We start from the raw sequence: 13,295 nt of genomic DNA, 5'->3' as shown, positions 1-13,295 counted from the left end.
CATTTTAATAGAACGCCTTGACTGACTTATTTTATTGTTTGTCTTCGTGTCGTACTGTTAGTTTTTGTTCATTAGTATTTTTAATGTTAAAAAATTGAACTTCGAACATCGACAAGGTGTTTACAGGTGTATCATGAATTTTGCCGCAGCTGTTAATTTCGTATGCTATTACAGATATGTAAAGAAGGATATGCTACTCCATGCCCTAACTTTCAGTACACCGAGTGCAATAACTCATTGTGCCCGGAATCGTGTGTTCCCTGTGAACCTGGGTATGCCTGTAGAGGAGGACAGAGATACCAATGCCAGTCAGGAACATATTCTGTTGAAACAGAGGGTGTGTTGTACTAAAGTCATTTACTATATTACAGTAAATTATTTCACATGGGGTACTTGCATCCTTGGTAATATGCATTGTTATGTGAGAAAAAAGTAAGGCATCATACGAGGTAAATTAGCGGAAAGAACTTGACTGTGAATCAAGCCATAGAACATAGAGAATATATGAGTACATCTGTTAATGAGTTATTTGTGTAAAATGATAACATAACTAAAACCATGATCATTCCTTTCCTTACAAAAATACTAGTTAGTAGCTCGTGTTTACTTTTCTCTAACAGAATTTTGTCAACTTTGCAAAGAGGGTACATACCAAGATCTAAATGGACAGACATCATGTAAACCATGCCCGGCAGGTTATCATAGCTCGACTGCAAAAGACAGGTGTACTCCATGTGAAGCTGGTACCTATTCCAACGGTGACAGCTCTGGCATTTGTGTTGGTTGTTTTAGTGGCGTAGAATGTCCATGTGAAAAAGAGAATATTTGTTTTAGCAAGGATCTTTGTGTCAATACAGGAAGAGGGGGATTTCAGTGTCTCGGTTGTCCTGTTGGATATACTGGCGATGGTGTTACTTGCACTGATATTAATGAGGTAACTTAACATCGTGTAATTTTTATAAATACAGATTTTGTCAAATGCCATACTTCTTTATTCAATTATCGATGCATACCTGATACCAAATTTAAAGGCATATACTCCAGAAAAAAATAAATGTTTATTTTTTAACCTGCAATAAAAAAAAATACAAATTTCGCCCAAACCTTTAGGCTGATATAGTATTGATATCAACTGTGTTTGGTTAATTAGTTCACAAGACAACTCTTTATTGGTGTTATTGTCCTTAAAAAGCGGAAGTTGACGTTTTTTTGCAGTTTTTCAACCGTCTTTACGATAATGCCCACAAACTTGTTTTTGTTGGGTCAAAGTTAGCACTTCTTTTAAATGGTATTCCCCATGAGAAGGGTAGAATGGCAGTTCACTTTGTTTATCAACCAGAAAAAAACTCTAATAGAAAAAAAAACTTTCAATTGGTGAAATGACTCTCATAATGAAACAAACATGAATATTAATACGAAGTTGATGTTCGATTTCTTGTTGATACTTTATTCAGTTTTAACCAATACCTCAAAATTCTTATTGATGAAAAAAATGTTGATGGAATGATTCTGATGGTAAGGACTACATATGGTTGGATATGTTGAAAGTAAGAGTTATTGCCCTTGAGTAATTGAAACACGAACCATGTGAGCGATTCAGTGCAAATGTTGGGCACTGAGTGAAGATGTTTATCACTTTTCCATGGAATGTCCAAACTACTCTGAGATCGATCCGAGAAATTCTTACAAATTTTAGCCGGATTGTATCTGCAAATAGAAATTAATGTTCATTTACTCACTAGCGATTACGAGAGTTTTTCAAGTGAAACAAATATAATCATATTTGATGAGTTATTTAGATGTATATTTCCTCGTGTGTTAATAAGTTATTTGTTAGAGTAATCAGGTGAACCAAGGTTATAGCGGTAATCAAAATAATGTAATCCAGGGACAAAGACCTGACATGGAAAACAGACATACACAACATAAAGTAGCTAAAATCATACATACAAAGTAACAAAAGTTAATGAGCAACTCGGACTCCACTAAAAACGGTAAAAATGGTGTCTATTGTTGTCGAATTCGAATTTTTCTGGTATTAGTATTGTTGTTGTTTTGTATGTACATGTCCATTAGAAATTATAGGGCATGTGTTGCATGCTTCTGTGTTTATATTTAAATCGTTGTGACAAATTATACACGACTACGTGAGTTGAAAAAAAAACTTGTGTCGTATCGTTATAAACCAATTGCCATTCTAGCCTGGCGGCAAATAACTAGGGGTCAACTAAACGTTAAGTGATGTAAACCATTGATAAACTTTATCAATACCATATAATATTTAATTTCAGAATTAACACGGTTTCTGATTGGATTGACCAAATTTGTTTTGGTGATTTTGATTGACACCATTGTTTTAATGATTCACTCGTTGAATTTTGGTACTTAGATAAAATTATAAGGAATAACTGTAAATTTTTTTTGGGTCTATTTGAAATAACCTCAATCCGGTGGTTCATTAGGTTATTTGATGTGCACCACCGTATTGAGGTTATTTCTTCGAGGACGGAAAAACAATATATTTCAGTCAATCCTTAAATAACGAACAAAGTGTTTTAATAATTTTAGTGTGATTTATACAAACCCTGTTGGAATAACTCAGCATGCCTTAACACTGTCCCTGGATATCAATGTTTAGCCTGTCCCAGAGGATACCATAAGGGAACATATGAGGACGGACTCTCCTCTAATGACACTGTGAGAATATTTGAGTATAAAAATGAAGCTTTATCACCGGTTCAGGACCAGATGTGCTATGATATAGATGAATGTACGACTAACAACGGTGGATGTGATATAAATGCCCCCTGTGTTAACACTATGGTATGTTAATTCTCCGTTTGTTACACTATCGTGTATAAATGTTACGTGTATTATCAAAATTGTATATTAATGCTCCCTGTGTTAACAATATGGTATGTTAATGCTTACAGTGTTAACAATGGGGTATATTCCTTGTGTTATCATTTTGGTATGTCAATGCACCTTTTATTAATACTGTGGTTAATACTACAGTCTATCCTTCTTTTACTGATTTTTTTAAGGGAGAACAAAATCATAGTTATATAAAGGAAGGTTATTATAGTATACTACAGAGCTTGATCAGTGTCAAGCAGACTACTGCTGAATAGAAATTGTCGTTAAGACAGTTTTAACTGGAATAAATATGCTCTAATTATAACTGAAATGATAACTTTATCATTTTATTTAATGACTTTTTATTGTAAACATTAAGTCTTATTTATTTTACTTCGTTTAATGGCTCTGTTGATGAGCGTTCCCAACAAACATCGTTTACGTCAAATTAAGTTGCAACATTTTTTATTGTTCAGGATGCTGTACCCATTGTTTAAATCACATGTAAACACGCATTACGAAAATATGATTGTAGATAATCGCAGGAGGAGATTAATCACGGGTAAAACAATTCCATTGTGAGTCAGTTCATAGTTTGTTTAACAGATTAGTATGAATGAAAGTCTGTATTTTAAAGTTTTGTACCTATTAAATGATGCCAATACAATATAATCTATTTTAAAAATAAATCACGGAAACTCCATTTTATCATTGTTTTACCACAGGCTGGCCATTTATGTCGCATTGTTTTATCCCAAGTGATAACGAGGAGTTAAATAACGACATAAATATCAGGTTAAAAATCAGTTTTCGTGTTTTATTTCTATTCTAATAGGACTAGGTTCTTCGTATTTTTAATAGACGCAGCTAATATTTTGCACGAAGTGTTGGTCATGTATTTATCACGTTTGTAGCATGGCTGTGGTCTAAAGGGCTTTGAAGCACGTCATATAAGAATTATTTATATATTTCAAGAAATGGGTGAAATGTTGCAAACCAACATATTATATGTGATTCTGAATCTCATAAATGTTACTATATATACAATAGGGAAGCTTTTACTGTGGATATTGTGCGGAAGGTTACACTGGTATCCCTGATGTTGTTTGTTACTCAACAAATTATTGCCAAACAGGCCAGAATAAATGTGCAGAGGTCGCCACATGTACATATATAGGTCCGAAAGAATATAGATGCGAGGTTAGTTTTTACTGTTTGAGTAAAATCAAAACACTTTTTATTCCTGTAGTAAACATCGTTTTAGCATCATTTTTTTAAAAAAAAAGGAACAGATTTGATCAAAAATCCGTGATACAAAATCAGTAAATCAGTGAAAGGGACCTTTAGGTAAAAAGTACTTACTTAACCTGATGATATCTATTTTCGCGAATTATTCAATCTAAGAAATAATTATTTCTGTGATAGTGTCCAATAGGATATGCCGGGAACGGATACCATTGTGGAAAAGATACAGATCTGGATGGCCACCCTAATGTATCACTGCCGTGCTCTGATTGGGGATGTAAACGGGTAATTATCAATACCGCTATACATTGTCATGACATTAAATTAAATCACCGTATTGTTTGTGTCATCTTCAAGCTCTCTGTCAATTTGTCAACTTTTCATCCTGTCACTTGTTTAGAACAAAAACACATGTTTCTTCTACAATACTTTCCAATTAAAATAAAGCAGAAGATATTTTGATCGGGGAAAGCTATGTATAAGCTAAAATCAAAAGAATAACTTCATTTAAAAGTTAATAATAGTTCTTAATAGTTAAAAGAAGCACTAACTTTAAACAGCATGGATTGTAGTATTAACATTTCTAGCAAAGATCTATCACAAACTATAAAATTGACTCAAAAAAGAGTATATGATAGCTATAACTTTCTTCAGGACAATTGCATATCAATTCCGAATTCTGGACAGGAAGACGCTGATGGGGATAATAGTGGAGATGACTGTGATGATGATAAAGACAATGATGGAAAAATTAATAGTATAGTTAGTAATTCAGAATATCTTTCTTCTCAGATATCACTAAAAAACAAATAGGTAAAATGTTTTTGGTGAGAAAAAATAAATCCATCAATTGTAATTTAATAAAAAGCAATTATTTTCCTTATTACTGGTTGTGTTAAATTGATGTGGTTTAACGTTTTAAGGGCGCATGTTTAACCTTAAATCTTAACATCACAACTGTTATGTTGTACCATATTAAAAACCTTCAGCGGAAGTTGCATTACAGGCTGGAATATGACAACGTTTTTCAAAAACTTTATACGATTCTGTTCATATCGTGTCAGACGGTAGATCTAGAAGGTTTTAAGACGAGAACTGAAAGGAAGTATTTTTTCAGAGCAATCATACGATGTTTGCATTTCTCGCACAAAACATAATGTTGTACATTACCCGATCACTAGCATTGACCTTGCATCTACAGGAAAAAGCAGCTTGTTGTTTTTATTTGCTAATTATTTTTTTTTTATTATTATTTGCTCGATTTCTGATTTTTTTCCCATTCCTTTCTATGTGATCTCAATTCCAAATCATCATAGTTTTCCATTATCTCACCTCCAATTATACAAGGTATTCTGTTATGTATTAGTTTTTTATTACACAAGATCTGATTTGAAACATTGAAATGCATGACACTTTCCTGTTAATTTGAATATTATATATCATTTTAACAGGACAACTGTCCTTTCACCAAAAGCTTTGATCAGACAGACACTGATGGAGACGGAATTGGAAATCCTTGTGACAACTGTGTGGGAACATCAAACCCAGATCAGACAGATACTGACAGTGATGGTACTGGAGATGTCTGTGACACGGACAGTGATAACGATGGTATGGATTGACTTTTTAACCTGTCAAGCGACTCATACTTAGCTTATATATAGTGTCTGGTTTATAGGCTGTTACTGTTTACAGCTGGTTGTATCTCACTAAAAGATTTTGTTTTTTAATTATTATTATATGTTCGTTTTCCCTTTTACTGTAGTTCTACTAATAATGTTATATGCAATAGTGATCCCGAGTTTGTGTTTGACAATACTGGAAATATACTAAGTAACTGTCATCGTGACGGCAAAGTAACACTATTAAAACTAATGAATATAAATTATTATAAAATAGTGACACTTCTCATAGCTTTTGATATTATAAGAGTCTAAAAATATGACAGCAATATATATGATCAATATTAATCTGAACCTAGAGTCATGAGATCGTGATGTTTATCTTGAAAGTTAAGCTCGTTTATAATAGAGTGTTCTTCTTTTGCAAGGCATAACAGATACATCCGATAATTGTCCGGTAACCAGAAACCCAAGTCAGGATGATAGAGATGGGGACGGATATGGTGATGCTTGTGATAACTGTCCTAACCAGTCCAATAGTGATCAGATTGATACAGACCAAAATGGAATAGGAGATGCATGTACTTCCAATAGCAGTGGAAATTTAGACAGGTAAAGCTACAAAGTAATTAACTAATCTTACGAATCAGACGTTTTGAATGAATTGTGCTTATATAACTTTTTTAAAACAGACATATAACAACCATACGTCAAAGAGACATGAAACATGTATAAATATTGATGCCTACTGTTATTCTAATTCATGAAACCATCATGTGATTTTTACAGAGATGGTGATGGGATTCTCGATTCAGTCGATAACTGTATTGATGTAGCAAATGGCGAGCAATCCGACATAGATAAAGATGGACTAGGTTTGTCTGAATGGGTGTAAAAAATTCTTTTTTTTTTGTAATGTGATGAGCAAATCCAATGGATATTTAGACCGCGCAAAGGATTGCATTAAGGGCCTATTTATATGAACATATACCCATTCAAAAACAACTACACTCATTATAACCAACTAAATAAAATTTAGAGAATAATTTGAGAGTATTTTGGCGCGCTATATCAATATAAAACTATTGTCACGCGTAAGTTTTATACCGAATTCATTTTTAGTCTGATAATAACACAACTCGAGCTCTATGCTTTTCATCTTGTAATCTTAACAAGAACAATTTTGTGACTCCACTTTTGAAAGAAAAAAAACACTATATTTTGTTGTTATATGTAATATACTTTAATTACATAACACGATCCTTGTTTTAAAGGTGACAGCTGTGATACTGATATTGACGCTGATAGCGTGGATAATACTAAGGACAATTGTCCTTATTTATCGAATCCTTTACAAAAGGATTTTAATGGTAAGAATAAAGTTATTTAGTCTGATATCCTTTTGTAATACAATGTGATATCGAGAATCATTATAACCGCCTTATAAAATCTTTTTGATAAACGATCAGTCTTGAATTAACAATATGCAGCATTTTTCATGCTTAATTATTTAGGCAGGATTACGTCTTTAAGTTATATTACGAGCAGGAAGCTTCAGATAAATGAGCATTTCTATCAAGACACTGTCGATGCTGCCCTTTTGATGCTTATTCCCAGTGACTTGAGAGAAACTTTCTCTTGATGCGAAGGTGTATGTTATAAAACCGAGGAGTCAGTCATATTGACAAATGCAGAACGTTTTTAGCGACGTCCTTCATCTGTGGCCAACATTCCACATTCGGTGATACATGAACTTTTGCACGGTGCTTTTATAGAACCGTTTAATGGTAGAAAATGATCAACAGTTGGAAGACCATATTTAGTGTCATTCGATATTCATATTGTCTGTCGAAAGAGTAATCAAGGGACCCAAGATTCTTGTGGAAATCAAAAGAATGTAATCCAGGGACAACGACCAGACATGAACAACAGACATACACAACGAAGAACATAAAGTAACTAAAATAGTACATACAAAGTAACAAAAGTAAATGAGCAACCAACTCGGACTGCACTAAAAACTGGGAGCATGGACCAGGTGCACCAGTAGGGTTAGTGTCCTCTGCTGTTCTAAAAACACCCACCGAGTTGCTCATGAAAAGTAAAGTCCACGGTAGACGAAAGAGGAAAGTAAAATTATGACACGTTGAACAAATCAGTTTGTATGTTGCATATGAATACATCGTAGCGATCCACGAGTTCATAATGACGATCACTTGACAAAAATGTTGTCGATAAAAAATTCCAGCATGTTGAAAACATCTTTTTCGGTATATTTGGAAGAAGATTTGGAATTATTTTTACAAATTATAAGGAATCTCTACCAAGAACTATATATTTGTATCTAGGTGTACCATCTTATTTGGAGAAACAACGATTATGGAAACACTTGTCTTCGTCATTGAAAACAGCATATCATTACATGTGTACAGCAAAACCGAATTTTAGAAAATTATTTTTGATTTGAGTTTTCATGTCACACCTCAAACGTTATGCCAGGGCTGGCCGTAATTACGCAGACTTTTTGGATCGCACTAGACTTCTTCCAATTAGGCTTCTAGAACAGGGTAATGTTGCTACACGATTGATGTCATCACGACAGAAGTCTTATGGTCGTCATCATGAACTCGTGGGTCGTTACAGTATATGCATCTGCACCATGAAAATTGATTTGGTCAACGTGTCATTGTTTTCCTTTCCTCTTTCGCCTACCTTGGACTTTTTATGAGCAACTCGGTAGATTTTTCTAGAACAGAAGAGGACGCTTACCCTACCGGTGCACCTGGTCTATGCTCCCAGTTTATAGTGGAGTCCGGGTTGTTCATTTATATTTGTTACTTTTGTGTGTATTATTTTGGTTATTTCATCTTTATTGTGTGTATCAGTTTTTTTATATGCAAAAAATCACTTACCTATAATCAAAATAATGATCAGTAGCATCTACTGCAATAATATTTTTTAGAAAACAATTTTGCAGGCCAATGAAAGCTACCTATTAAAAATGTCTTTGTGTACATTTTAAACCAAATGGTAAAGGAAAACGATACTAACCCTGATTTGAGAAAAACATTAAAAGTCGGTACTTTTTATTATAGTACCGTATTCGATTCGGCTGTTAAAATAATTAGTTATAAACTCTGTTGAATATTTCTGTATGTAAGAATTTAACTTCACGGATAATTCGAAGAGCAATAAGAGCAAAGAAATGTGCTTCAAGTTCTGTAACTGTGGTACAATTAATTTATGTCTCTAACTCATACCGAACTTAGGTGATCAAGTAGGGGACGACTGTGTAGTTGATTCTGATGGAGATGGGGTGGATGATATTAACGACACATGTCCACATAATCCGTCTGTATCTACAACATCATTTATTGATCACATGATTATTGATTTGTATCCTGGTGTTGATCTTGAAAACACTCCACAGTGGTGGATCAAAGGAGCTGGGAGGGAAATCTATCAGCTGGCAGCTACTAAAGGTCCTTCAATGCTTATTGGTTAGTGTTCTTTTTTTTTTGGACCTCTGTATTCTCTTTCACATACGTTTTCAGTTTTTATACCCATACAATAACTCGTGACAAGTCTTTATCACGGACCGATACCAAATATATGAAAACCAAAGTTTGCAATGCATTTATAAAGTCCTTAAAAACCAGATCATCGTTAGTTGTAAAGAAACAAATCACAATTTGTCTCAAATTTGATGGTCCAATATTGTTTATCTATGAACATTGCGAAATTTTGATATACAATGAGAGATCAGTAAAGACACCACAACATTTTACAAATGAAAACAAATGTTGGTCATGGTCTTTCTTTACTAACAATTGTGAAAAGATCAAGAAGAACAGAAACATAATTCACGTCAATGGGTACCTAAATAACTTTGAAGCAACTAATAATAGAAGTGGTTGGTAAGCATCGTCTTCTTTAAGATATATAGTTTCGTCCTGATAAGGAACATCATCAGGCTGCAACGGGTTAGTTATGAAGGTTATTTATAATTATCTTTCACAGGACGGCAGTCATATGCATCTGTTAGTTACAGTGGGACTATATATGCCCGATCTGATACCGAAGATAATTACGTAGGGATTGTTTTTGGATATCAGAGTACTCTACGATTTTATATCGTGTCATGGAAAACGAAAAACGAGAATCTTTTTAGAAGAACTTACAAGGCAGCAATAAGGGGTATTCAAATAAAGGTAGGAAATACACGTAACAAAGCACTTCGTCTTCATAAATATTTCATTTATGTTGTATGTTACATTGCAAAATTGGAATTAACGTTTCAATGCGCGCAATTTTGTTCTTAAATCAAAAGCGTTTTGAGAGAAGAAAACATGAGAAGTCCTAATTATACAGGTAATCTCTTCATTATTGTAATTATCAAACATTGGTATAAAAGGAATAGAAAATAGCAATAAAAACAAACACAACATAAATTAAGATGTAGAACATAAGGATATCATATTGATAAGTTTAAATTTTTTGAACTTCTAGGTAGTTGATTCAAAGAGTGGACCAGGTGCAAATCTTGCGCAAGCGCTATGGGATAGTAGTTCCACAGAAAACGAAACAATCGTTATTTGGCAAGATAGAAATACTACTCATTGGAGTAATAATACGTCTTATAAGTGGCTGCTTACCCATCATTCAGACATAGGCAAAATTAGGTATTTTGTCTTATGATTTTGTATGCATAATACTCAATTTGATTTGGATAATTATCAGAAAAAAAAAATGAATTCTATATGACATTTCACTCATCGCTTTCGTACTTAATTCACTTTGCTCTAACGAGATTAAGTATTTATTTGCTAAAATTCTCAGTTTTCTCAGTGCAATCAATGAAGTAAAACTTAACCCAAAAGTACATACTGCATTATTCAAAATAAAAATTATTGTTATTAAAACACTACACAAGTCCTTATTTTCATTACGAATTAAGTCGTCTCCCACAGGAATATGTATGTCTGGCACTACAAACATTATTCAGCTTACAAAACTATAAGAAGACATATTCCCATTTTCTTCATCTTATATATTATAACTTCTTGATAATTGATGTAAGAGTTTGTCCATGTACAAATCTGGAAAATCTTTTGATATTGATGGAACAACATAATATATTTACCACACTGAATATTTGGTTTTTATATAATGTTTATACCATACTAAAGTGTTATGTATGTAAAGTTTTTATAAGTGGCAATGAATGGTTCAGAAAGAAATTTCAAACTTCCTTAATAAAGCAAACAACTTTCGCACAAAATAAAGCGTTACTTCCTCTTTTTTTAATTAATTTCAAGGCTTTGTATATTATCTATTTGTCTTTAATTGTTGCAGTTAATCAAAAACTAATATTCAACTTTGAGGAAGGATGCATTTGTGGTACGAAATTGAAGAAATTTTATTTGGAAAACAAAATCTTTCATGTGCCACCTACTGGTCCGGTTTTTACATGGATACCCTCTTAAGTGTTGGAAACCTTTACTAAGGATTAAGCCCTTTGGATTTCATTTCAGATTTCAGCTTTATGATTTGGATCGCTTACTTGTCGACAGTGGTGACGTGTACAACACACGAATTACAGGTGGACGTGTCGGAGTGTACCAGTTCGGCCAACAGATGGCATTGTTCTCAGATATATGGGTCCACTGTTTGGACAGAGCGAATAAAGCCTTGAAACTTGATGGTGGTACTTACGTAATGATAACTGAAATAACCAAATTAAGCATTAATAAAAGGTAAACCAACTTTTATCAGATAAATGTGTAACAATCCTTCTGTTAATTGACTAACGATGACATTGGAACATTACTAATAAAAAGAAATTCAAACTGTATTGGCCAATCAGTAGATTATTTAGGGACTTTGGTGTGCTATGCTAATTTGTCCTTTCTTCAATTATGTTTTACTGAATTCATTTAGAGACCTTAGTCATTCAACGCCAACTAAATGTATCCGTTTGTAATACTAATACCTTTTTAAATTGTTGTTTATACATTGCCTGAATTGCTACATTTATAATCACACAAAGCGGGAGAAGGAATCTTAAATCAACTTAACGTGCTACCTAACGTCCTAAATACTGGTAGTAATTACAATTTACAAACTTCTTTTTTCTTCCCTGACGTAGACCTGTAGATACTCATTTCAAAACATCTCACCACTTCATTTATGTCTTTTTTTTAAGCTTCAGTATAGACGTTTGGATCTCTATGGAAAATGGAAGTCCAATAACTAAAATGCCTCTTGTCTGCACTGAATCACACCTGATGTGTTTATGGTTAGAGTCATTTCACGTGCATGTACAGTACGGCAATGCCACAACGTCATCAAATACAACAATTTCCCAGAACAAATGGAGTCATATAATGATGCAGTATGATGAGTCTGGTGAGATATTCCATTTTTGATTGATTTGTCGATATTTAAATTGCTAACTGTTTATGTAACTTTGCTGCTGTCAACTATAGAGCCTTGTAAATCCCTTAAGGTGAAATGTGTCACAGGAGTCAAGACTGTATGAATGTAGATGAAACACATTTCGGAAAATACAATTATAATGATAATGCAGCTTGAACATTTACTTTTTTCGATACCTTAGTTTTGATGTTGTGATTTGAGTCTTTGATAGTTTATTATTTATTAAGCGTTTAGACTATCAGCATGAAGCTGATACTTTAGTGAATGTTTGCTACAACTAAGTCACAAATAACAAAAAGAATAACATTATATGCCTTACATGTATCTTCCAGAGTACAGCTTGAAATTATACATAAATGGGGTTGTAAGTGGTACAGTGGCTTCTGTAGAACCACTCGATCTGGTATGTGTTTTAAATCAAAAGGTCAGAGTGTGCTTTGCTTTAATTAAAATTATCAATGAAATATTAATATCATTAACATAATTAATGACAAAGTTTATCATAACGGTTATCAATACTAATTTTACCTATGATCTTAGAAGCAGTGAGAACCTAATTTGAATCTGACAGAAAGTTGTAATACTGAGTAAGGATCTTTACTTGTTTCGTACGTTTAACATAATAAAATATTCAATGTTTTCGTCTAAAATTTTGTTATATTTTAAAGGAAATAAATCATAGTAAGTAAAAAATCGTAAAACAAATATTTAGTCAACTTCGTCCTTCTACAGTTTAAACCTGCTTCATATCATACCTCCTCACAAGAATTATAGCTTATCATTAATAATTTTTTTCAATTTTCAAACTGAATTTTCGTTCCTCATCTACTATAGAAATACAAAGAAACTCCAAAGAACAGTCAACCATAATCATACATTTCTTCCTTTTCTAGATGTAATATCATAAAGCAACATTTTTGTCAATACAGTACTGTTGTGTTTATTAATTTCTCATTTCTCTGAGTTTTTTTTTAACTCATCACAGACCTACTACACAGACACTTCAGATGTGGAATTATACCTAGGAACAGATAAACAAAGTTTCTTTGAGGGCATGATTGACGAGGTAGGTTCAATAAAATGTTTCTCGATTGTTTTTGGGGCTATGTATAATTTAAAATCTTTTATTAAATT

General features: G+C 33.1%; 1 protein-coding gene across 1 annotated transcript in view; it reads left to right on the top strand.

The window, feature by feature from the left end:
- The window catches only part of LOC148609022 (uncharacterized), a 60,073-nt gene that overhangs the window by 40,360 nt on the left and 6,418 nt on the right, over positions 1-13,295 (top strand). Inside the window, exons 41-57 of the mRNA XM_088540506.1 lie at positions 175-337; positions 621-934; positions 2,569-2,823; positions 3,907-4,056; positions 4,282-4,386; positions 4,756-4,863; positions 5,553-5,712; positions 6,152-6,335; positions 6,513-6,598; positions 6,998-7,093; positions 8,993-9,223; positions 9,744-9,934; positions 10,233-10,405; positions 11,258-11,479; positions 11,929-12,131; positions 12,494-12,564; positions 13,147-13,227. Coding sequence (XP_088396632.1) covers positions 175-337; positions 621-934; positions 2,569-2,823; positions 3,907-4,056; positions 4,282-4,386; positions 4,756-4,863; positions 5,553-5,712; positions 6,152-6,335; positions 6,513-6,598; positions 6,998-7,093; positions 8,993-9,223; positions 9,744-9,934; positions 10,233-10,405; positions 11,258-11,479; positions 11,929-12,131; positions 12,494-12,564; positions 13,147-13,227 — 2,793 coding nt within the window. The remainder of the gene's footprint in view (positions 1-174; positions 338-620; positions 935-2,568; positions 2,824-3,906; positions 4,057-4,281; positions 4,387-4,755; positions 4,864-5,552; positions 5,713-6,151; positions 6,336-6,512; positions 6,599-6,997; positions 7,094-8,992; positions 9,224-9,743; positions 9,935-10,232; positions 10,406-11,257; positions 11,480-11,928; positions 12,132-12,493; positions 12,565-13,146; positions 13,228-13,295) is intronic.

Source organism: Perna viridis, chromosome 8, assembly GCF_037379345.1.
Source record: "Perna viridis isolate PV_CMFRI_1.1 ecotype Kerala chromosome 8, ASM3737934v1, whole genome shotgun sequence".
Taxonomy (NCBI): domain Eukaryota; kingdom Metazoa; phylum Mollusca; class Bivalvia; order Mytilida; family Mytilidae; genus Perna; species Perna viridis.
The sequence above is the reverse complement of the archived record's forward strand: the minus strand, read 5'-3'. Positions and strand labels throughout refer to the sequence as shown.